Source organism: Camelina sativa, chromosome 10, assembly GCF_030686135.1.
Source record: "Camelina sativa cultivar CO46 ecotype springtype chromosome 10, ASM3068613v1".
Taxonomy (NCBI): Eukaryota; Viridiplantae; Streptophyta; class Magnoliopsida; order Brassicales; family Brassicaceae; genus Camelina; species Camelina sativa.
In genome coordinates this window covers 11,443,399-11,468,086 of record NC_141889.1, presented here as the reverse complement: position 1 = coordinate 11,468,086, position 24,688 = coordinate 11,443,399, and the positions used below count along the sequence as shown (strand labels likewise).

At 38.3% G+C, this 24,688-nt stretch overlaps 5 protein-coding genes and 1 pseudogene across 17 annotated transcripts; 3 read left to right on the top strand and 3 right to left on the bottom strand.

Moving 5' to 3' along the window:
• Positions 1-54: 54 nt before the first annotated feature.
• Positions 55-4,026, top strand: LOC104718667 (polycomb group protein VERNALIZATION 2). 3 transcript variants are annotated; one of them, XM_010436455.3, is made up of 15 exons: positions 55-168; positions 730-998; positions 1,151-1,206; positions 1,389-1,456; positions 1,561-1,613; positions 1,830-1,883; positions 1,969-2,031; positions 2,117-2,160; positions 2,261-2,391; positions 2,546-2,723; positions 2,828-2,876; positions 3,036-3,119; positions 3,221-3,300; positions 3,477-3,566; positions 3,664-4,026. In XM_010436455.3, the coding sequence occupies exons 2-15, from the start codon at positions 873-875 to the stop codon at positions 3,869-3,871; spliced, it is 1,284 nt and encodes a 427-aa protein (XP_010434757.2). In that variant the 5' UTR covers positions 55-168; positions 730-872; the 3' UTR covers positions 3,872-4,026. The 3 variants fall into 3 exon arrangements, with proteins under 3 accessions (XP_010434757.2, XP_010434755.2, XP_087325222.1); XM_010436453.3 differs by having other exon boundaries at positions 3,215-3,300; XM_087469096.1 differs by having other exon boundaries at positions 1,561-1,635; positions 3,215-3,300.
• Positions 4,027-4,167: 141 nt separating this feature from the next.
• LOC104718666 (uncharacterized) lies at positions 4,168-5,772 on the top strand. Its single transcript, XM_010436452.3, has 2 exons — positions 4,168-4,325; positions 4,617-5,772. Exon 2 carries the CDS (start codon positions 4,714-4,716, stop codon positions 5,656-5,658), a length of 945 nt encoding a protein of 314 aa, XP_010434754.1. The 5' UTR covers positions 4,168-4,325; positions 4,617-4,713; the 3' UTR covers positions 5,659-5,772.
• Positions 5,773-5,779: 7 nt separating this feature from the next.
• Positions 5,780-11,874, bottom strand: LOC104718660 (disease resistance protein RPP5). The gene is given in 7 exon segments (XM_087469098.1): positions 5,780-6,097; positions 6,199-7,100; positions 7,103-7,439; positions 8,357-8,830; positions 8,967-9,278; positions 9,660-10,716; positions 11,270-11,874. Coding segments are annotated over 7 exon segments (3,789 nt in total). The 5' UTR covers positions 11,740-11,874; the 3' UTR covers positions 5,780-5,860.
• A 319-nt stretch (positions 11,875-12,193) lies between these two features.
• On the bottom strand, positions 12,194-17,296 carry LOC104718661 (protein SUPPRESSOR OF npr1-1, CONSTITUTIVE 1). 10 transcript variants are annotated; one of them, XM_087469087.1, is made up of 9 exons: positions 17,129-17,264; positions 16,811-17,015; positions 16,119-16,712; positions 14,946-16,032; positions 14,438-14,848; positions 14,137-14,349; positions 12,827-13,950; positions 12,554-12,709; positions 12,194-12,430 (listed from the first exon to the last, which is right to left on the bottom strand). In XM_087469087.1, the coding sequence occupies exons 3-7, from the start codon at positions 16,580-16,582 to the stop codon at positions 12,883-12,885; spliced, it is 3,243 nt and encodes a 1,080-aa protein (XP_087325213.1). In that variant the 5' UTR covers positions 16,583-16,712; positions 16,811-17,015; positions 17,129-17,264; the 3' UTR covers positions 12,194-12,430; positions 12,554-12,709; positions 12,827-12,882. The 10 variants fall into 10 exon arrangements, with proteins under 10 accessions (XP_087325213.1, XP_087325217.1, XP_087325215.1 ...); XM_087469091.1 differs by having other exon boundaries at positions 12,554-12,697; positions 17,129-17,252; XM_087469089.1 differs by having other exon boundaries at positions 12,194-12,459; positions 17,129-17,242.
• Positions 17,297-17,518: 222 nt separating this feature from the next.
• LOC147936004 (uncharacterized) lies at positions 17,519-19,031 on the top strand (annotated as a pseudogene).
• A 123-nt stretch (positions 19,032-19,154) lies between these two features.
• On the bottom strand, positions 19,155-24,616 carry LOC147936003 (disease resistance protein RPP4-like). 2 transcript variants are annotated; one of them, XR_015568453.1, is made up of 7 exons: positions 23,980-24,616; positions 22,808-23,891; positions 22,398-22,706; positions 21,729-22,211; positions 21,142-21,590; positions 19,688-20,944; positions 19,155-19,600 (listed from the first exon to the last, which is right to left on the bottom strand). XR_015568453.1 is itself a non-coding variant. In XM_087469085.1 (7 exons), exons 1-7 carry the CDS (start codon positions 24,435-24,437, stop codon positions 19,316-19,318), a joined length of 4,359 nt encoding a protein of 1,452 aa, XP_087325211.1. In that variant the 5' UTR covers positions 24,438-24,584; the 3' UTR covers positions 19,155-19,315. The 2 variants fall into 2 exon arrangements, 1 of the variants encoding a protein (XP_087325211.1); XM_087469085.1 differs by having other exon boundaries at positions 21,142-21,624; positions 23,980-24,584.
• Between the last annotated feature and the right edge of the window lie 72 nt (positions 24,617-24,688).

Below are 24,688 nucleotides of genomic sequence, written 5' to 3'. Positions count from 1 at the left end.
AAAAAATGGGCCATAGGCCCACAATTAGAAACAAACTTAAAAACCTGAAATATTATTTTTACATGTTCTCTTCTCACAGTGAAATTATCTCTCTCTTCTCACATGTTCTCTTCGAATTTTGCTTGCTCTTCTTCTTACACGACCAATCGGAATTTTCGCAGCTTTCAGGTTTGTCTCAAATCTCAATTTAGATCGGATTCAGAGTAATAACAATTGATAAAACCTAAATTGTTTTCGTTAATATTGTATAGAGTTTGAAATATTTTGCTGTAGATCCGGAATCCAAATTTTACCTTATTTTTTTTCCTATACATACTGATAGTTTTAAGAAACGGAGCTTTGTTCTGGATTTTAAGATTTCTTCAATATACATTTACTCCAAAAAGATCACACAATTTGATCTCTGAACTTGATGTTTCAACAAAGTTTCTGTTTTTAGAATCATTGCTTAAAGTGTCATTCTTTCACATCTGGTCCTGAGAGAAATCTGATCCTTCCAGATAAGTATGATTCTTCTGCTAAGTAGCATTGGATAAAGCTTTTGGTTTTATTAATACCCCTACTCTTGTATGTGTCTTGAATGGACTCTCTCAGTTACTAAAAAAGTCTTGTCCTTTCTTTACTACACATGCCTCATACAGGACATTCTCTAGAAGCATAAAATCTGCTTTTTTGGATATTCTTCTTAGATCATTATTGATAATCCTAATTTCTCTGGTTATATTGCAGAAACTTTACACAGAAGAGCAGGATCTAATTGTTGCATCGAGTTGATTGCTATGACATAGAAAATTCTAATTCCGGGAAGGCCTCAGAGTTTGCACTAACCTCATAAATCGGCTCTGGACATTGTTGATTGTAATTGAACAAGAATGTGTAGGCAAAACTGTCGCGCTAAGTCCTCGCCTGAGGAAGTGATTTCAACTGATGAGAATCTCTTGATATATTGTAAACCTGTTCGACTATACAACATCTTTCACCTTCGCTCTCTATGCAACGTATGCTTTGCCTTCCTCTCTCTCATCATTTTTTTTAGCTCCGTAACGACTGTATTCATTTAATCTCCTGTGTAGATTATGGTCTGACTCATGACGAGTGTGTGCTTCTTTTGTCTCGTAATGTTATTTGAACTTGTTGTTTGTTGTTGCAGCCATCGTTTCTTCCAAGATGCTTGAACTACAAAATTGGAGCAAAGCGCAAAAGAAAGTATGAGTTTCTTCTTGAATGTAGCTGATACTGTGATATGTTCTTTATCTAACTTCTGATACGGAAGCTGATGGCTTATTTATATTTGTTAAGTAGATATGGACATAATGAATGGTTTTCTAATTCTCTTTGTTCATGCTATACACTTACATTTTTTTTTTCAAAATTGTGTGTTTGGTTAGGTCAAGATCTAATGGGATGGTAGTTTTCAACTATAAGGATTGTAATAACACTTTACAGAAAACTGAAGGTTAGTCTTTTTCTGCTCTTCGACACTATTCAATGTCAATTTCTATGTTTCTCTTGATGAATTCTTTATTAACTATTTTTTTTTTTTTCTGTATTGTCATGCAGTTAGGGAAGATTGTTCTTGTCCATTTTGTTTTATGCTATGTGGCAGCTTCAAGGTGGGCAACTATTACAACTGAGGTTTTTCTTCCGAGGCCTTTTATATCTAACATTGTGAAATGCTACTACCGTTTCATGATGTATACTTGCAGTGTGCGGTTGCATATTTTTGTGTTTTTAGTTTTTCTTCTCACTCTTGAACTGCTGAGTGTGTCTTTGTCTGAGAAAACATGTTCCAGATGGAGCTTACAATCCATTGTCTTGTGTCTATGCAGGGGCTTCAATTTCATTTGAATTCGTCTCATGATTTATTTGAATTTGAGTTCAAGGTATCTGTGGTTTTATGGAATCTTGTTTTGCTATGTCTTTTTTTTTTTTTTTTTTAAATGTTAAAAACGGTCTTTCCTGTTGTAGCTTTCTGAAGAATACCAGACAGTTAATGTTTCTGTAAAACTTGATTCCTTCATATTTGATGAGGTCAGTTACTTTAAACTTGATAACTTGGGAAATCCTCTTGGTGGTGAAAAGTTTAGTTTATATATTCCATCCTTCTTTGTACCAGGAAGAAGGAAGCGATGACGATAAATTTGAGCCCTTCTCTCTCTGGTAAATCTCAGAACCCCTTGATAAAAATACCTTAATAGCAGTAACTCCTTGCTTTTCTTGTCAGTACTTCTCTATAAATCCAACAATAATGTTTTTGCAGCTCGAAACCTCGTAAGCGTAGACAAAGAGGTGGCAAAAATAACATAAGACGACTTAAAGTTCAATTTTTACCACTGGATTCACCCAGTTTAGCTAATGGCACAGAAGATGGACTTGCCCTACTGAATTATGGTAAAATCACATCTTCTTCTGTGGTATTCCTTGTGGCTTTGAAATTTCATATTAACAGGAGAAGATACAATGGCTTGATTGGTCAGTTTTTGTCCTTCTTCTTGCGAGGGTAATTCTACCATTACTGATGTACAAAATGAATGGCATGCTACAGGAAACCGTGGTCTAGGATATCCCGAGGCAACTGGACTGTTTGAGATGACTAGAAACACTCCGCCTGCCATAGCTCATTCTTCTCTGGGCGCTGATGCAAAAGTTGTATTAACAAGCGAAGCTGTGGTCTCTGCTACTAGGACAAAAAAATTATCTGCTGAGCGATCAGAGGCTAGAAGGTTTGTTCTCATCCAAATTGCCATTCCTGTTGTTATGAATTGTTCTTCCTATAACGGATAAGTGTTTACTGTACTGCCATATTAACCGAGAAAATTTCTTCCAGCCACCTGCTTCTTCAGAAACGCCAATTCTATCATTCTCACAGAGTGCAGGTGATTCAAGTTCTTGCACCTACTTCTTAAGCATTTTCGTTATATTTCCCGCTATGATATCCTATCAAAGCATACTTGGTCCCGACGTGAAAAATTCTATGTCTATGTTGTCTCTATTTTATTGCCACTAACCAAAAACTGAATGTTTCTGTGACAAAGCCAATGGGGCTTGAACAAGTAATGTCTGATCGGGATAGCGAGGATGAAGTCGATGACGTTGTTGCAGATTTCGAAGATCGCCAGGTATACCATGATTTCTTTCTGCGTTCAATAAAAAGACAACAGGAAAATGGTATATTTCGATTAAACTTGCTAATGGCTTTTGAAACTTAAAAAAGCTGCAGATGCTTGATGATTTTGTGGATGTGAATAAAGATGAAAAGCAATTCATGCATCTTTGGAACTCATTTGTAAGAAAGCAAAGGTAACTACATTTTCTGACACTTTGAAGACACACCACTCATGAGGCTCAAAGTTTATTGTCTGTTGCTAATGACAGCGAAACGAAAAGACCTTATGCGTTACAGTACATATACCTTTGTAATGATTTTGGTTATGGAACATTACGATGCTAAAATCATATAATGATTAATGTTGCAGGGTCATAGCAGATGGTCATATCTCATGGGCATGTGAAGCATTTTCAAGATTTTACGAGAAGGAGTTGCACAGTTACTCATCTCTCTTCTGGTAACCTCCAGAAATTATATACAAATACACCAACTACATACATCCACATTATACACTATCAGTTTTGCTTCGTTTCTGAAAATAATATAAATTCTAGGTGCTGGAGATTGTTTTTGATCAAACTATGGAACCATGGACTTGTCGACTCAGCCACCATCAACAACTGCAGTACCATCCTCGAGAATTGCCGTAATAGCTCAGACACCATCAACAATACAAGTGTGGATCATCCCAATGACATAAGCAACAAGAACACTGACGGTATGGATGTTGACAACAATGACAATAACACCAGAGACAATTAAATCAAATAGGAAGATGATACCGATTTATCAGATTGTAACTTGTTCTTCTTTTACTTTAAAAATATTTAGGAGCAAACAAAAAGATGTATTCAACTGATTTACATTTTTCAATGTATGCCTAATTTAAAAAAAAAAAAAAATTAAAAACTGAAAAATATGAAAAGTTTGCTTAAATTTTTACTATTGTTGACTTGAGAAAATCTACCCTAATTAGTAAAAACTATGAAGTAAAATAGCATAAAAATAGCAAAATAGAAAAAATATTGGGTTCCAAAAAAAAAAAAAAAAAAAACTGAAAACAAATCAAAAGGTAAGAGTTGCGAGTTTTATAACAAACAGAGTGGCTAAGCTTAAAAACCCCAATTTTGACTTCTTCTTTGTCAATGTATCTCTCACAAGCAAGCTTCTTCGATTTTGCTCTTACACCACCGATCGGTGTTTTTGAATTTTTCAGGTTTGTCTCGATTTCAATCTAGATCGATGTCAAGTAATTACAATTGATTGTCTAGGGTTGGGATTTAGCGGTAGATCGGCAATCCGGAATTTACGTTTTTTTATTAAGAGATTGATGTTTTAGGTAATGGAACCTAGTTTTGGATTCATTGCGTCTAGTTGATTCTCGAATTGTTTGATTTTGTGATAAAGTTTGAAGCTTTGCAACAAATACGCATTGTCTTCTCTGTGTTCTGTTTATGGATTCTCTTGAGTCGGCTAAAAAAGTTTTGTGCTTTCACTATTAACGCAGGTCTCATACAAGCTGACATTAATTCTCTAGAAGCATAGCATCGACCAACAGCTGTTGAAAGCTTAAGCAGGGTTCCTATGTGCTTTTGTTTGAAATCATGATTGAGGTAAAGCGACCTGGTTCTTCCACCACACGGATCACCACAACACTCGTTGATTCTTTCATGATTCTCTTCAGAAACAAACACATCTTGTTACCAATCTTTGCCCTCTTAGCGATCCCTCTAGCAGCTTTACACCTCTCCCTAACTCTTACCTCCTTTCGCCTTAAAAACCATGTCTTTCGTCTTGAAGCCTTAGCTAACGTAGTGCACACACGGTTTGAATCTAGACAGATATGGCAAGAGTCTAGAGAAGACGCTGTCTCGCTTTTACATCTCAAGTCTCGGTATTTCATCCCATCCTTTATCCTCTCCTGTATCGCTTCCATAACTGTCATCACATCAACTTCCTTAACACACCAAGGCCTAAACCCATCTCTGAAGTCGTCATTTGCTTCAGTGAAGTCCTCTTGGATGAGAGTTACAGCAACTTCTATCATCGTCTATGGTCTGCTCTTCCTCTACTCACCAGTTCCCATGTTTTTATCAGCTCTCGTCGGTTACACACCCACATTGCGTTATCTCATCACGATCTTCTGTCTCGGTGTTGAGGTGTACATAATGGCTATAACAGGGCTTGGCCTTGTCGTCTCTGTATTGGAAGAAAGATATGGTTTTGATGCGGTTAAGGAAGGAACTGCCCTGATGAAAGGGAGGAGGATAACGGGATTAGCTTTGGCGGGTGTGTTTGTGTTTCTATCGAGTTACATTGGTCATGGGATGGAGAAGTTGGCAAAGGAGCTAGATATGGACTCGAGCTCAGGGTCGTGGTGGAGGTCGGTGGTTGTGGCTGGTGGGTGGGACGGGTGGAAGCTGGTTTGTATGTATGGGGCTGAGGTGGTGTTGAGTTATGTTGTAATCACTGTTTTTTACTGTGAGTGTAGGAATCGCAATGGTATCAGCGATGCAAATGTTGCTGATGACGCAGGTCTTGCTATTTAAGATTTTTAGTTCCTTAACACTCTTTTGTTGTTGATAATTCTCTTGTGAAATTGTGAAATACATTCTTGTTTACCCAAAAATTATGATTTATTCGTTGCTTTAAAGAGAGAAAAATTCAATGTTTTGAACTAAAAAAATCGATAGATGCATGGTTAAAATAGAAAAAAGCTGCCAAGTATCAAGTTTGAAACATGCATAGCTGTCAAATATCAAGTTCGAAACATGCATCTGATTCTGAATCAGGTTCCGGGATATTCAAGATGGGAATAACTGCATCTTGTTTCTCAGTTATCATGGAATCAACACAGAAAGCTTCCTCCTCCAGAGAAACTGATGATGCGTCTCCCTGCCCTAACGAAAGCTCCAGATTTAGAGCGTCCAATCCAGTGTCCGCTACAATTTGGCCACAGGGTAAGTTGATATATTCTTCAGATGTCATCTGCATAATAAATTCAAAGGATCGATTCTGTTAAGCAGTCTATGGTTATTTTGATCCTGGAATTTAAAATACTCTGTTCTAGTTATGGCAAAAAGGCTTACCCGCGTCCGCCGCTTCTTGCTTCTCCTAGTCTCTACTACAACGTCACCTTTTCCTCTAGACTGTTGGTTGTACTCCTTTGTTTCAGAGCTTGTAGCAGCACCATCTGGAGATGGATAGACATTCAAGAGTCGTACACCGCACTCTTTTATTCTATAGGAGCAAGAAAACTTAAACTCCACATCGTTGAAAACCAAGCTAGATGGAAGATCCATAGGATGGAACTTGAAGGAACAAACTAACAGATGATCCGTGTTACCCCAGTTCAGGTCTGCCCCTTTGAAAAATGATTGCCAATACTTTCTGCCGTTGAAGACAGCGTTTACCAGCAAACATGAGTCCCGATCCTCGACCGCGGTTCGAAAGTCAACCACGACGCAAGCCTTGAATCGCAAGAAATCTTGAGAGAGAGAGCTATGAGGTAAAGTGACAGATAGGGAATTTCCATAAGCACGATGCGTGAAATGCTTAGGTACTTGTCCACCTAGTAAGACCGTAGGCTTGAAGTATGATCGTAGGATGAGTTCTCGCGCATCTACATCCAGTTTGAAGCAATTCAAGAACTTACAATATTTGCCATCAGTTGGTATACAAGAAAAGTGATCTTCCAATGTTCCCATCACAGTGGCATCACGCAGTGCCGTGACGAAATCTCCACAGTCTGTAAAGTCGAGCTTCTTTAGACTTGACAGTCCAAAAATGTTTGGGGAGACATTTTTCAACCTCTTGCAACCACTCATCGTTAGTTCAACGAGCCTCGAGAAATTTTCAATGCAGTTGGGAACTTCTTCAATGGCGGTGTTTTCTAGATGGAGCATGTAGATACTACTTGAAATGAGAGGAAAACTTGTCAAACTTGAGCAACCATTGAGACAGAGGCTTCCAAGACATGACAAGTTAACAGAACCTCCAGCCCTGTGCATCCATCCATATACAAACTCCATAATTTTTTGAGATTCCCAATGGTGGAAGGAATCGTCACCAAACTTTTGCATCCACTGAGACCCAACTGCAACAATTTTTGGAGTTTCCCAATTGTACACGGTAACATCACCAAACTTTTGCATCCACTGAGACCCAAATGCTCCAAATTTTGGAGATTCCCAATTGTAGAAGGTAACATCACCAAACTTTTGCAATTATTGAGTTTCAAACTCTCCAGATTGGTGGCCTTTGAAAGATCTGGAACTTCTGTTAGGTTTTCACATTCTGACAGATCCATCTTCACGAGACTTCCAAGCGACTGAAAAAAATTTGTTTCTTTTTTTTAAACCATTGGTATGCTTCAATCAATATCAGTGATAAATATAATCGTACGTTTCAATTTAATAACTATAGGTAAACATTAGTATGTATGTAGGAATAACTAAACCGTGGATCACAAGCCATATTGAGAATTTTTATTAAACCTAACTAGGGAAAACCACCTGTGGAGTTAATATTTGTAATTCATTCTAAATTTTTGTTTTTTTCTCTACTAATTTGATCATTTTCACTAACCCAACCAACTTTTATACGACCAACCAAGCCTAATTAGATAGTATAAAGTAACTCAAAATTTATCTCCAAATTTTGGAGATATATTTAAAAAATACTTTTGACATTCATAGGCATTGGTCTCACAGTTTGCTTAAAAAAGAACCCAATTAAACAAAACACAAAAATATTTGAAGAAATGATTGATGTGGTTGGAAAATGATACCAAACAAAGGTTAAATAAAACACTCCAATTTTTAATGAAGATGAATAAAACACTCCAAATTTTAATAAATCAACGTCAAATAAATATTTCTTGATATTTTTTTGAAGTTCGAAAGTTTGAAATAATACTCAGAAAAACAAAAACTCAAAACTTGTTTTGAAGGTCCATAAAAGTTTATATATAAACTGAAGAGGTGTGAAACAAAAATGTGTGAAAAATAATATGTGTGAACATGGGGTACGACGAAGAAACACAATTATTGGAAGAGAAAAATTTGCAACTTTTGAGATCATTAATAAATCTAAACTGTTATATGAGATAATAAAAACAATCTCATCCGTTAGATTAAAACTGACCCCTAAAATGGATTTGCTGTTCTATATAGATTAATTATAGGAGAGGTTAAACAAGAATATAACTTATATAAGCAAATGCTATAACATTAACAATGTATATACCTGGACGCCTTCCCATAGCTTCTCCAGCATTTTGTTGCCTCTCACTATAAGACGAACGAGATATTCTGGGCGAAATTCACAAGGCATACATCTCATAAGGCAGTCGAGATAATCCAGTGGAGGGAGATTCTTGTTCCAGAAACAATCTTCAACTTCAATCTTCATTCCATATGGCGAAGAGGCTGACTTTTCCATTATAATTAGAGGGAATTTTCTCAAATTGTGGCATCCAGTGAGATCGAGGTATTCGAGAGATTCCAAGTTGAGATGAGTTGGAAAACTCTCTAGCTTTGTGCAACCCCTCATATCTAACTTCCTCAGTTTAATGGCATTCTGAATTGAGGAAGTAAGTGTCACCAAAGAAGTGCATTCAAAAAGATATAATTCCTCGAGGTTTCTGGCATAAGAAAGATCTGGAATTTCTTTCAAATATTTGGAACCATCCATAATCATCCTCTTGAGATTCCCAAGTGGCTGAAAACATATTAGGGGGAAAAGAGAATACACACGTTCATAAAATTTTTAAACAGATTCATTTTTTTAGCTTTTCTATCATATATATATATATATGTGTGTGTTAATAACTAAAACAATGACTAAGAATTAATACCTGAGCACCTTCCCACGACTTCTCAAGCTTACTACACTTCATTGTGAGTTCAACCAGATACTCCGCCTTAAAATTAGAAGGCAAACACTTCAATGGACGAGTATTCCATTCTAGCCATTTGAGTTTTCGAGGCAAGTAAACGAGACCGTTAGGTAGATCTAATTTGGTTCCATTCGGTTGCCACCAGGAATGATCTTGAATTTTTAGAAATTGGAGATTAAGCATGCCTTTGAACGAGTTTTCATCTAGTGAAACAAATGGCTTTCTGAGTTGTAACGGTTTGAAAAATATCCCTAACACAGTTTCCGTGCCCTGTAAAAAAATATACCGAAGTGTGAACTATTATCATAATGATAGCAACATGTCAGTTTTTTTTTTTACATTAAAATTAATACTCCCTCCATTCCTTATTAATCCATTTTCTAGACAAAAATGTTTTAAAAAGATCCATTTTTTTTTAGTTTTCTATGCAATATTAATTAGTTATAATTATTAAAATAATAAAACTTCAAGAAAAATAATTGAATATTATAGGTTTAGAGTTACAGAAAATTGCAAATTACAAAAAAAAAACATTTACAATCAGGTTTTAATATGTTTTCTTGATGTGTGAAAAGTCTAAAAATTGGATCAATTAGGAACATAGAGAGTATAAAGTAGTAATGAATTAAAAAGCAGCTGCGGAAAACTTACAGTTTTATCGGTAAATACGTCTAGAATTTCCTCGGCATTGCTGAGAAATCGACATTTTCCAGGATTACCCTTAGACTTTGCACGATCAATTTCTCTACCCAATTTCTCTAGCAAATTGTGCATCTCTGTATATCCTTGCGGTGTAATACGTATGAGGGACTTCTAAGTCAACCTTTTAAGCCCAACACTATCTTCAAGTAAATCTTCAACGTTACTGACTCTAAAACCATTGAAAAAACATGCAATGGACAGAAACAACTCTTGATCTTTTTTATTTAACCTATCATAGCCGACTCTTAGTGTTTTCTCAATTTTATCATCTGAGTCATTTCGGAGCCTAGGCATTATCTCCATCCACTCATCTTTTCCCCTTTCTTTTAAAGACGAACCCAAGACACTGAGACCCAAAGGAAGGTTTCCGGCAAGCTCGGCAACTTCAAATGCTAGTTTCTTGAATTCATCAGGTGGAGAGTTTTGTCCAAAAGCAAATCGGCATAACATCTTAAGAGCAAGACCTTCTGATGGCAACTCCACCTCATATACAAGGTCAATCTTATGAGCCTTGAGAAGTTGCCTATCTTGAGTGATCACAATAATTCTGCTTCCAGGTCCAAACCATTCAGTTTCACCCACCAAGGTCTTAAGTAACTCTAGATCATCCACATCATCAAGAACGATAAGAACTTTCTTGTGCTTTAACCTTTGCTTCACCTCACCTAACTTCTTTATCTCTATGTCCTTTTGACCTAAGATTTCGGAGAGAAATTCTTTTTCCCAACTCAACTTCATGCCCATTAAGTCCTGCTCGGTGCTTTTATAAGTTCCGAAAGCGTAATGGGAGAATTGGCTAGATAGTTGACTGTATAGAAATCTTCCAATGGTACTCTTACCAATCCCTGAAGTTCCGACAATCCCAACCATTCTAGCTTCCTTGGATTCCAAGCACAACATTGAATTCAATGCCTCTAAATGAGCTTCAATCCCAACGAAGTCGCCAAAATCATTAGATCTTGTAACCAGTTTATTAGATACATCATTGGCGATTTTTTCAATCATGCTTGCTGTAGAAACTGGATTTCCACAATGAATTTGTTTACGGGGAAAAACAAATTCAGTAAAGTAAACTCTCTAGAAAATCAATCTAAGCTTTGATATTAGAAGAAAGGGAATTGATCTTTGAAGAACTAGGGTTTCTATTGCTAAGAACAAGAAGAGAACTGAATAATTGTATTCAATAAAGGATGATTTACAATGGAGAAGTCTTTCCCCCTTTATACATATTCATAGATATTAACTTTACTTATGAGACGAACTGAAATAAGGAAAGTTACTCTATCTCTTAGATCGGCCGCTAGACGAAGTGGAAGTCGGTTCTTCACCCTCGAGGTTGGGCTTCTTCTACCCGAAGTGGGCTTAAATGACCTAACTGAGTTCTTAACCGGATTCCCAGTTAAATAACCAAATTGTCTTTCTGGTTTAGTTCGGTATGTCGGGGGTGCTAAATCCCGCACCAACACTTGCTTCGTCACTCCTAAAATTAGGGGATACTCAAACCGTCAACAATCAGAATCAGTCAAAATAAGAAAAGGTGTTAAAAAAAAAATCAAAACTACCCGTTCTGAAGATGCTCTCCGGCTATACTTGCTATCTCTGATAGAACTCTTTTCCATTCTTGTTTCACATCTTCTGTTTTGTCTTTGCATGTCTCTTCAAAGACTTTACTAAATTCACCCGTCTGTTTTCTAACATCAGAAGGATCGACGTCGTAGAAAACGGGTATAACCATTTGATCCAACTCCTTGTAACACTTGTGGATCTCAACCAATTCATTCAAGCACCACGTGGAAGAAGAATAGTTCTTAGAGAAGATGACCATTGAGATCCTCGCTTCTCTAATCGCCTTTAAAAGCTCAGGGGCGATTTGGCAGCTTCTCTCGATCCCATGATCCATGAATGTGATGATTGATTTGCGGTCGAGTTCCTTACGAAGATGGCTGAGGAACGTCTTGCGGACATCTTCCCCACTGAAGCTTGGGAAAACGTCGTATCTCCGGCTGCCAGAAGAAGAAGAAGCCGCCATGGAGATGATAGGGAAAAGAGACGAAGATGTGTAAATTAGCAATACCTAGATTGAGAGAGAGAGAGAGAGAGAGAGGGAGAGGAGAAACTTCGTCTTACTTTCCTCGAAGACTTGCATAGAAGACTTACTGTACATAATTTTTTTTTTTTAGTGGTTCAAAAATTAAATTCCCACACAACGACTACAAAGGCTTTTTTTTTAGTGGTTCCTAGGAGTCGTTGTAAGAACTACAAAGGCTTTTTAAATTAGTTCCATTCCAACACAATAATTTGTTTTTGTCATTTCTCTGGTGAATTTGCTAAGTACAATTCCTTTACCCGAATTCTAGTTTATCTGTTAATAAAGAGAAAAACTACCTTTGCTAACATACAGGTTGGGAGATGTATGTTTTTTAAAAAGGCAAGACTATTTTGTGTAGTACTTGACGTTCAAGTATGTAAACCCTAAGCTCACAGATTCAACGTCTTTTTGGATTAAAATACAAAAAAGAAGCCAGCAATATTTTTTCCAGAATATATGCTAAAGTGTGGCTTATTGAAACATTTATTCTTTCAGTAATAGCGAGATTTTCAAAGCAAACACAGAGTGTTTCTGCATTCAGAGAAAGAAAAAACTACAAACACTTTCAGGCTCCAAAGTTGGAGAGTTAAACGGATTGTGGTTCTCCGAAATCTCCAAGCTCCGCTACCATCTGCAGAAAAAAGTGGCTTGTCTCAAAACCTATGAAACCGTCTTGTCAATTAGAGACTAGTCATGGTTGATCCCAAGTTATTCTAAAACAGAACAAAACAGAATAATAAGATGCTTCAGTTACCAAGATTAGGATCCAAGATAGTCAAGATGGGCATAAACTGCATCTTGTTGCTCAGTTATCATGTAATCAACACACAAAGCTTTCCCCCTCCAGACATGGATAAGAAGAAACTGATGATGCTTCTCCCTGCCAATCCTGTGTCGGCTACAAACGATTCTGTTAAATATTTGTCACTATGTTATTTGGATGCTGTAGAAAGAAATCGAAAGTCAAGTGATAACTTTATAACTTTCATTGCTTATTATTTATAAATTATTATGACATAAGGCTTACCTGAATCCAGCATCCGCTTCTTGCTTCTCACAGTCTCTTCCATCACTATCATCTGGCTATGGAGACACATTCAAGAGTCGGACACCGCATTCTTTTATCCTACTGAAGCAAGAAAACTGGAACTCCACGTTGTCGAAAGCCGATTTAGATGGAACATTTTTAGGCCGGAACATGAAGGAACAAGAAAACAGATGATCCGTCTTACACAACTGCAGTTCTGCTCCATCTTCAAAAAACGATTCCCTATACGTTCTGCCATTGAAGCCAATTTTTACCTCCAAATATGAAGACGAGTCCTTTTCCTCGGTTGGAAAGTCAACCACGACGCAAGCCTTAACTCCCAATAATTCTCGAGAAAGAGTGCTCTGAGGTAACGTGACAGTTAGGGAATCTCCATAAGCTCGATGTTGGAAATACGTGGGCACTTCTTCACCTGGTAAGGCCACAGGCTTGGTGCATATTCGTATGATGGCTTCTCGCACATCTCTTTCCAATTTGAAGCAGTTCTGCAGGCTAATATATTCACCACGTGAGGGTAAACAGTAGCAATTTGTACCCATCTCATGCCGGAAAAGCTTACGTCGTGGTGTATACTCAAAGTTTTCATATTGTGATATACCAGAAGGGTAATCTTCCTCACTGGCATCACCAAACGCAAGGATGGCCCCTCTACAATCTGTAAAGTCGACGAACTGTAGACCTGTCATGCTGAAAACGTTTGGGGAGATGTATTTCAACTTCTTGCAACAATACATCATTAGTACAATGAGCCTCGAGAAATGCTCAATCCAGGGGGGAACTTCTTCAATGGCAGTGTTTTCTAGATAGAGACATTCGATACCAAGTGAAATCTGAGGAAAAATTGTCAAACTTGAGCAACCACTGAGATCGAGGATTTTAAGAGATGACAATTTGACATCGGTTGGAAGAAGCTCCAGCCTTGTGCATCCTTTCATGTATAACTCCATCAATTTTTGGAGATTCCCAATAGTAGAAGGTAACGTCACCAAACTTTTGCAATTGTTGAGTTTCAAACTCTCCAGATTGGTGACCTCTGAAAGATCTGGAATCTCTGTCAGGTTTTCACATCCTGACATATCCATCCGCTGAAGATTTCTAAGCGACTGAGATTTTTATTTTAAAGAACAAAAAAAACTTTGTTATGCTTTAATCATTGTCAATGAAATATGTATATATGTATCTATGTATGTACGAATAAGTCAATAAACCGTGGATCACGATCCATATATTGAAAGTTATACTTAATTAGTAATCAGCAAATGCTATATAACATTAACAATGTAACGTACCAGGACGCCTTCCCATAGCTTCTCAAGCTTTGTGCAACCCATCATATATAAGTGACTTAGTTTAGTTACATTCTGAATCGAAGAAGGAAGTGTCACCAACGAAGAGCATTCAATAAGAATTAGTTTCTCGAGATTTATGGCATTAGAAAGATCTGGAATTTCTTTCAAATTTTTAGAACCATGCAGATTCATCCTCTTGAGCCTTCCAAGTTGCTGACGAAAAAAGCAGAGAAAGGATTTATAATACGCAACATTCAAAAAATTATGAAACATCTTTAAAAGAAGATATGGATATTCGTACCGGAGTTTCTTCCCACAGCTTCTCAAGGTTACTGTTCTCCAATGTGAGTTCAACCAGATACGCAGCCTTAAAACTATTAGGCAAACAATTCAGTGGACAGTTATTCCACCTTAGCAATTTGAGTTTAGGGGGCAAATAATCGAGTCTTGTAGGTAGATCCAATCTGCCCCTAGTCCCCAACTGTAGCCATTTGAGATCGTGATCACCGGTATAACAAATTCGTCCATCTTCATATACACGCATATCCATAGGTATTAGCCATTTGCCTTCTCTTTTTTCTGCCCACAGGCGATGATCAGAAACTATTAGAAACTGGAGACTGCGCACACATTCGAACGATTGATCATTTATTGAAAATGATTCTGGTGTATATGATGCGTCGAGATATATCCCAAGCACAGTTTGCATCCCCTGCCAAAAAAGATTTACATGAACATCGTAAGTTTCTTCTTTTTCCTGTGTGTGTGCCAAAATTAATGTAAAGTCATGAAATGCTTAAAAGTCTTACCGTATCATCATCGTTATCGACTAGTACATCTCGGATATCTTCAATATCAACCAGAAATCGACGTCTCTCAGGACTGTCAGACTCCGCACGGACAATTTCTCTACCCAACTTCTGTAGCAAATTATGCATCACTACAGTTTCTGGCTGTGTTGTTATACGTATGAGGGACTTTTTAGCCAACATTGTAAGCCTAATGTCAGCATTATCTCTGAGCAAGTCACTGATTAAACGGACTTCGTCTCCATTGAATAAACATGCAATGTGAAGAAACAAGTCTCGCTCTTTTCTATCCAACCTATCGTAGCTGACTCTTAACGTTTTCTCAATTTTCCCATCCAAACCATTTCGAAGCAGAGGAAGCATCATCATCCACTCATCTTTGTCCCTTCCTTTTAAAGACGAACCAAGGACACTGAGACCTAAAGGAAGATTACCGGCAAGCTCCGCCACTTCAACTGCGAGTTCCACAAAACCATCGGGTGGAGAGTCTTGCGCAAAAGCAGACCGGCAAAATATCTCAAGAGCAAGAAGTTCAGATGGGAACTCCACCTCATGTATAAGTTCAATATTATGAGCCTCAAGAATTCGCCTATCTTGAGTAATAACAATAACTCTGCTCCCGGATCCGAACCATCCAGTTTGTCCAACCAATGTTTTTAGTAGCTCTAGATCATCAACATCATCAAGAACTATAAGAACTTTCTTCTCCTTTAACCTTTCTTTCACCACACCTACCTTCTCTATCTTCAAGTCCTTTTCACCTAATATCTTTGACAGAAGTTGTTCTTCCCAATACAACTTCTGGCTATAGTCATCTCTGATGGTTCTCCTACAAGCTTCAAAAGCCCGAAGATGGAATTGGCTAGAGAGTTGACTGTATAGAGCTCTTGCAATAGTAGTCTTACCAATCCCTGAAGTTCCTAAAATCCCAACCACTCTAGCTTCCTCAGATTCCAAGCACAACATTGAATTCAATTCCTCTAAATGAGCTTCAATCCCCACGAATTCGCCAAAATCATCAGATGGTGTCATACTCTTTTTCAAAACATCGTGTGTTACCTTTTCAATCATGGCTGCTTCATTAGGCCTAATAACAATTGTCAATTGTTTCATTAACCAAAGCAACGCTACAAAAAAGGCACATCTGAGATATTATTAAAAATTGGAATATACCAGTTCCGAAGATCCTCTCCAGCCATACTTGCAACATCAGCTAGAGCTAGCTTCCAACTTTGTATCTCATCATCTGATTTGCCCTCGCAGGTTTTATGAAAGGCTTTGCCGAATTCACCGGTCTGTTTTCTAACTTCGGAAGGATCAACGTGGAAGAAGATCGGAATCACCATTAGATCCAACTCCAAGTAACACTTGTGAATCTCAACCAATTCATTCAGGCACCAGGTGGACGAAGCATAGTTCTCAGAGAAGACGACGATAGCGATCCTAGATTGTTTTATTGCCGATAAAAGCTCAGAGCCGATTGGGCGGCTTCTCTCGATCTCATCATCTATGAATGTGATTGTTTTGCGTTTGAGCTCCTTGAGGAGATGGCTGAGGAATGAGTCACGGACATCTTCTCCACGAAAGCTTGGGAAAACGTCGTATCTCCGGCTACCAGAAGAAGAAGAAGCCGCCATGGGAGACGATAGAGAAAAGAAAGACTCAATGGGAAAGTAAAGTGAAGTAAATCAGAAATACATAGTGAGAGAGAAAGGAGAAACTTTAGATTCCTTTCTTCCGTTGACGTTGACGTTGACGAAGACTTATCTTCAAAGGCATAGACAGAAATTTCTGGTTGTCAATTGTAAAATAAAATAAAGTATAAAAGATCGAATGGGTCCTTGGTGCAAAGATCTGAAGCAAACCTGCACTAGCCAATTCAGCCAAGAACTGTCCCACAGAATTAGCAAAAGCTATTCTTTCAGGAAAAGCGAAATTCTCAATGAGGGAAACACAGAGATGTAAGAAGTAAGAACAGAGTACTTCTGCCTTCAGCAAAAGTACTAATTACAAACATTTGGGAGTTGGAACCATAAACGGTTCTGGTTTTCCAAAAAATATCTCCATCACCTGCAGTACAAAATAGATTGTGTGAATAATTATATAATCTTATTGTCATCAACACTAAAGTCCTGGTAAACCCCAAAACAAAACAAAACAGAACTGTGAGTTGTTCCAGTTACCTGAAGAAGTTGAGAAGCTGCGGAGATGATGAGGGGTCCCCGATGTGTGTTTCTGTATCTTGTAGTTCACTGATACAATCATTGGCTTTTGATATATTATTAGGATATATAATTATGGTTTTATTCCTTTTAAGTTAGATTTAAGGTTTTATATAGTTTCTTTTTAATAGGATAGATAGATCTGTTTGTAAGGTTCTATATAAGAACCCTCTTATGCTAATGAGAATTCCAAGCTTCCAACAATTAACCTAATTCTCAAATAGAGACTTGGGTTAAAGGGAAGTTAGTTTTCAATCTCCTTGTTCTTTAGTTTAAATAACGGGTGTGACAACTAGAGCTAAGGCTAAGGCTTTGGCTCATAACAACTTGGTATCAGAGTCAACCGATTCAATGGGTGAGAACGATTTTGTTGCGGCAGAACTCGCAAAGTTGTTTGCAAAGATAGAGAGTTTGGACACAAAGATGGAAGACATGAAGAGGAAAATCTGCGAAATCAAGGGAATATTGAATCCCTTATGTTCAACGGTGGAAAACCTCAAAACAACTACAGAGACGCAACAAGCCGCGTTGGACACAACTTCAACGACACTAGAGATGGTCGCAGCCTTGCATGAAGAACAACGTGATAAGACAAAAGCTCTTGTAGAAGAGTTACCACAAGAGCAGACGGAGATGCAGAAAAGTTTGGTAACAGCAAAAGCCACAACCTTGAACGAGACTTCAAAATCTGCTGCAACACAACTGAATCAAGCGTTTGGTGAGCAAGCATCTGTGATGACAAAAGCCAATCAAATGAGATAGGAACAAAAAAACGCTTACTCTTGTGGACCATGGCTGTTTTGCTCGGAGGAGAAGGAGCGAGGTCACCGGCGAACAGATGGAGGTGGAGATTGGCATGTGAGACAGATTGGGGAGAAAACTAATTTTGACTTCTCACAAGGTGATTTCCGTGTGCAGACATGATTGAGAGGAGGGAAAGAGGATAAGCTTAGAAACGAAGGCGGTGGTGGTTTGGTTGAATACACCGTAACACCAGCCAAAATGGAGTTTCCACCTTACGACGGAACGGCTAACGCTGTCGAGTGGCTGCAAAAGTGCGAAGATTATTTCGAAGATCAAGGCATCTTCAATGATGATGCACGAGTTCGCCAAGCAACCTTTGTCCTGACTGGTAAAGTTTATCACTGGCACAACAATTTGAGAAGGTTAGTCACGCATAGGCTAGGCTGGGCTGAATTTAAAAGGATTTGTAAAAGTCGTTTTGGAAAAGCCGATGTTGTGAGTCCAATTGGAGAGTTATGTAATCTACGACATAGGAAAACAGTTGATGAGTATTGTAACCAATTTGAGGAATGTTTGGGAAGGCAAACGAGACTAACTGGAGACCAGCAACTGTGGCAGTTTTGCGTTGGACTTACAGATAGTTTAAGGAAGGAAGTCGAGTATCTCCGTCCTGAGACAATTTTTAAAGCTATGGAATATGCTCGAGATAATGAATACAAGATCGATAATGACAAGCGGACATGAACGTTTGGAGGACATTTGGCACCAATAGCTCAACACTCGGTCTTGTTCCCTAGAACAGGAAATCGTGATAGCTCCAAGGGTGGAAAAGACGAGGAAGCTCAGTTGCCCCAACAAACAGAAGAGAAACCGGCTCCTCAACAACTGTTTTTGAAGAAATTGACCACCGCAGAAATGGAAGAGCGACGAGCAAAAAATCTCTGCTTCAACTGTGATGAATTCTTCACCCGAAGGCATGTTTGCAAACCAGTCCTTTTTTAAATCACGGTAGTCAATGATGGAGCTAATCAGGACGACGAACCAATTGAAGAGGAGGACATGCCATGAGCTGAACCTTGAGGACAAGCTTCAAGTGGAAGACCTCAAGCTTCAAGTGGAAGAGGGGAGTAATGATAAGATCATTGGCTTTTGATATATTATTAGGATATATAATTATGGTTTTATTCCTTTTAAGTTAGATTTAAAGTTTTATATAGTTTTCTTTTAATAGGAGAGATAGATCGATTTGTAAGGTTCTATATAAGAACCCTCTTATGCTAATGAGAATTCCAAGCTTCCAACAATTAACCTAATTCTCAAAGAGAGACTTGGGTTAAAGGGAAGTTAGTTTTCAATCTCCTTGTTCTTTAGTTTAGATAACGGGTGTGACAACTAGAGCTAAGGCTAAGGCTTTGGCTCATAACATTCAGTTATCATGGGATCAATACACAAGACTTCTTCCTCCATATATGGATACGAAGGAGAAAGGGAAAGAGACAACGATGCTCCATCATCATGAAAGTTGCTAGAAGAAACTGCTGACGACATTATCTTCCTTCTAGAAGAAACCCGGGCAGAAGCTTCTCCCTGCCATAACGAAAGCTCCAGATTTGGAGCCGTCAATCCTGTGTCGTCTGCTACTATTTGGTCTGGTAAGTTCAAACATTCTTCAGATGTTCCTGATGTAATCTGCATTTATCAATCAAACAATCTATTCTATTAAATAATTCACCCTATGGTATTGATTTTGGCATAATTTTGATCCAAAAGGCGTACCAGCTTCCGCTTCTTACTTCTCCCAGTCTCTACAATATTACATTTTTCTCCGGACTGTTGGTTGTACTCTGTTTCAGAGATTCTAGCAGCACCACCTGGAGATGGAGAAACATTAAACAGTCGTACACCGCATCCTTTTATCCTCTCGAGCGACAAGGGACACGTTTGTGTGCAGCGGTTAGCCCCACATCTGATGCAAGAACAAGCATTGTAATGGTGGAAGAACTCAAATTCCACACGGTTGTAGTCTAGCTCAGATGGAGGATCGTTGATATCTCCTACCAGGAACCCAAACTGGAACATAACCAGATGATCCACCTTACATGAGTCCACGTCAACGTAAAAATGATGTACACTGCTTTTGCCTCTGAAGTACCACCCCACTCCGATGTTTCCAGAACGATCATTGGGGTCAGTAGGAGGTTCAAGCATGATGCAAGCCTTGAATCCCAAATTTTGTTGAGAGAGAGAGCTCTGAGGTAAAGAGATATCTAGGGAACTGCCACCAGCTTGATGCGTGAAATATGTCGGCACTTCTCTACCAGGTAAGATGACATAGTTGAAAGCCGATTGTACGATGAGTTCCCGCGTATCTTGATCCAAACTGAAGCAATTATGGAGTTCAAGACCACTCATTGGATTGAGGAAGGAGTGAGATACAATCTGGAGCGATTCACAATTCTTTGCACACACTGTTAAGATTGAATACGGCGAGTAAAAACGTTCGCCACACAAATATATTATTCGAGGATTTAGTTGTACTGTTGCAACCATACTTGCACTACCTAATGCTGTGACTCCTCCACAGTCTGAAAAGTTTACCACCGTAAGACTTCCCAATTTAAAAACGTTTGGAGAAACGTTTTTTAACCTTTGGCAACCACGCATCATTAGAGTAGTGAGCCCATAGAAATTTTCAATCCAAGAAGGAACTTCTTCAATGGAAGTGTAGTCTAGATAGAGCAGTGAAATGCTTGTCGAAATCTGAGGAAAACTTCTCAGCTGTGAGCATCCACTGAGATCGAGGTGATTGAGAGATTCCAAGTTAACATCATTTGGAAGAACCTCGAGCCTAGTGCATCCTTTCATGCTCAGCTTCTTCAGTCTGTTGAGATTCCTAATTGACGAAGGAAGAATCACCAAACTTTTGCATGCGGTTAGATCCAAATACTCGAGATTGGTGGCCTTAGAAAGATTTGGGATTTCTTTCAGGTTTTCACTTCTTGACAAATCCATCTTCCTGAGATTTCTAAGCGACTGAAACAGAAATAAAACATACTGTTATCAATTAGCCAATTTTGGTGTTAACTGATTTTGTAAGGCAATTATGTTAAGGTTATTGGACTTGCCATAGTATAAGGCTTTACTAAAAAAATATACTCTTAACTAAGTCTACTGATCAAGCAAATCATATAGCAAAATAATATTAACAAAGATTTGACGAGAAACTTTACCTGAACTCCTTCCCACAACTCCACAAGCTTGCTACCTGGCATTGTGAGTTCAACGAGATATTCTGGGTGAAAAGTAGAAGGCATATATTTCATTGGACAGTCACTCCAAAAAAGTTCAGTGAGCCCACATATTTCACCAATAAAGAAACAGTCTTGGTCCTCTTCTATGGCAGTTCCATCTAGAAAGAGCCTTGATATGTTCCTTGAAATCCGAGGAAAACTTCTCAACCTTTTGCTGCCACTGAGGTTAAGATAATCGAGAGATACCAAGTTGACATCAGTAGGAAGAGACTCGAGTCTTGTACATCCACTCATGCGCAACACCTTGAGTTTATTGAGATTCCCAATGGAGGAACGGAAAAAAACCAAACTTTTGCAGTCGTTGAGTTCCAATCTCTCGAGATTAATGGCCTCTGAAAGATCTGGAACTTCTTTCAGGTTTTCACTTCCTGACAAATCCATATACACGAGGTTTCTAAGCGACTGAAAGCAGAAATGAGAAAACAATGCATTAACTGAAATTTGAGGTGAAGAAAAGTGACAAACTTGAAAACAAAACCTAATTATGAAACTTTAGAGAAAAATACCTGGACTCCTTCCCATAGCCTCTCAAGTTTGCTATCTCTCATTGTGAGTTCAACGAGATATTCTAGATGAAAGTTAGAAGGCATACATCTCATGGGACAACCACTCCAATCAAGGTTAGTGATCCCAGAGATATTCTCAATGCTGACAGAATCTTCTTCTTCTATTGCAGTTCCATCAAGAATGAGCCCCGAGATGTTTCTTGAAATCCCAGGAAAACTTCTCAACCTTAAGCATCCACTGAGATTGAGGTAATCAAAAGATCCCAAGATGACGTCATTTGGAAGAGTCTCGAGTTTTATGCATCCCTCCATGGTCACTTTCCTAAGTTTAATGAGGTTTCGAATAGAGGAGGAAGGAAGTGTAACCAAAGATGCACATCCCCAAAGATTCAGTTTCTCGAGATTTATGGCCTTTGAAAGATTTGGAATATCTTTCAACTTCCTAGACCCGTCCAATCTTAGCTTCTTGAGATTTCGAAGTGGCTGTAAACAAAATACGGCAAAACTATAAAACTTCCTCGATATTAATTAGCAAAACTATAAAACTAAATGTAGAACATTAAAATAAAGTTCTGCAATGTAAAGCTCAGTAAAATTGGGTGAGGGTAACGTTCTACAATGTAAAGCTAAGAATTATTGGTTGAGGGTGAGAACAAAACATGAAAATACCTGGATTCCTTCCCACAGCTTCTCAAGCTTGCTATTCTCCATTGTTAGTTTAACCAAAAACTCTGTCCTAAAGTTAGAAGGTATACACTTCAATGGATATTCGTCCCAATGTAGCAATCTGAGTTTACGGGGAAAATAAACAAGGCCTCGAGGTAAATCCAATATGCCTTCACTAGTCTCCCCCGACCACTCCTTGTAAATTTTTATAAATTGGAGATTGCGCATTCCTTTGAAAGAATGTTCACTTATAACCAATGGCTCATTGATTCCTGATGTGTTAAAATATATGCCTAACACATTTTCTGTACCCTGAAAAAAATCCCCACAAAAGAAAGACAATATCTTGAGAAACATTCAATGAACTTTTTTATATAGAGTTAGACACGTCAATCATATGCAGAAGAACTCACAGTGTTTTCCGTAAATACATCAATAATATCCTTAGCATCCACCAAGAATCGACGTTTTCCAGGATTGTGAATAGACTCTGAACGAACAATTTCTTTACCCAACTTCTGTAGCAAGTTGTGCATCTGAACTGTTTTATTGGGTGGTGTTATACGTATTAGGGACTTGTCAGCCAGCATTTTAATCCCAGTGTTAACACTATCTCCAAGCAAGTTTTTGATATAATTGACTTTGTGACCATTGAATAAACACGCAATGTAAAGGAATAAGTCTTGATCTTTGCCATCTAACTCATCATAGCTAATTCTTAATGTTTTCTCTATTTTACCATCTAGACCATTTTGGAGCCTAGGCAGCATCTCCATCCACTCCTCCTTATCCTTCCCTCTTAAAGAAGAACCTAAGACCGTCAGACCTAAAGGAAGATTTCCGGCAAGAACTGCAACTTCACCAGCTAGCTTCATGAAATCACTAGGAGGAGAGTTTTCCCCAAAAGCAGATCGACAAAACATTTGCAGAGCCAGATCTTTAGATGGGAACTCCACCTCATAAATAAGGTCAATACTATGAGCCTTGAGAAGCCGCTTATCTTGAGTGATCACAATGATTCTGCTCCCTAATCCAAACCATCCAGTTTGTCCCACCAAGGTCTTTAGCATCTCAAGATCATCCACATCGTCAAGTATAATAAGAACTTTCTTGTTCTTTAGCCTTTGTTCTACCGCACCTAAATGCAAAATCTTGATGTCCTTTTGACATAAAATTTCTGATAAAAAACGTTCTTCCCAGCACAGCTTCATGCAATAGTCGTTTCGGTTGGTTCTTTTATAAGCTACGAAAGCGCAATGGTGGAATTGAGTAGAGAGTTGAGTAAACAAAGCTCTTGCAATGGTAGTCTTACCAATCCCCGAGGGTCCTACAATCCCTACCATTCTAGCTTCTTCAGATTCCAAGCACAACAATAAATTCAAGCTCTCTAAATGAGCTTCAACACCAACAAAATCACCAAAATCACTCGATGGTGGTGTTATGAGCTTATTGGAAACATCATTGGCAATTGTTTCAATCATGTTGGCTTCATCACACCTAAAAAAATCAATACTCAAATAGTCAACAAGGAACACTCTACAATCGCAGTCTTAAGCCTAATCAAACAAAAAATTCGAAACAATACCAGTTTCGAGAATCCTCTCCAGCCATATTAGCCACATCTGCGAGAGCTCTTATCCATCTTTGTTTCTCATCATCTGATTTTCCCTTGCATGTCTCTTCAAAGACCTTTCCGAATTCACCGCTCTGTTTTCTAACTTCCGAAGGATCAACGTTGTAGAAAATTGGAATCACCATTTGATCCAATTCCTTGGAACAGTGGTGGATCTCAACCAATTCATTCAAGCACCAGGTGGAAGCAGCATATTTCTTAGAGAAGACGACGATTGAGATCCTCGATCCTCTAATCGCCGATAAAAGCTCAGGGGCGATTGGGCGGCTTCTCTCGATCCCGTGGTCGATGAATGTATTGATTGATTTGCGGTTAAGCTCCTTGAGAAGATGGCTGAGGAATGATTTACGGACATCTTCGCCGCTGAAGCTTGGGAAAACGTCGTATCTCCGACTGCAAGATGAAGCCATAGAGAAGAGATATCGTTCTCAACATTTGAGGTAAAGCAGTAATATGGAGAAGGAGATAAAGAGAGAAACTTCGTAAAAGTGTGACTCGGAGAAGAAGACTTGCGCGAAGACTTTTTTTTTTTTTTAATATAATTTCGTCTGTAATTTTACTAAAATGACTGTGCTTTGTTTTGCCTTTCGTATGGGACTGGTGAGATTTTTTTAAAAATACAAGTGTTTTTTTTCTTTAAAGTTAAAAAAAAAAAAAAAAA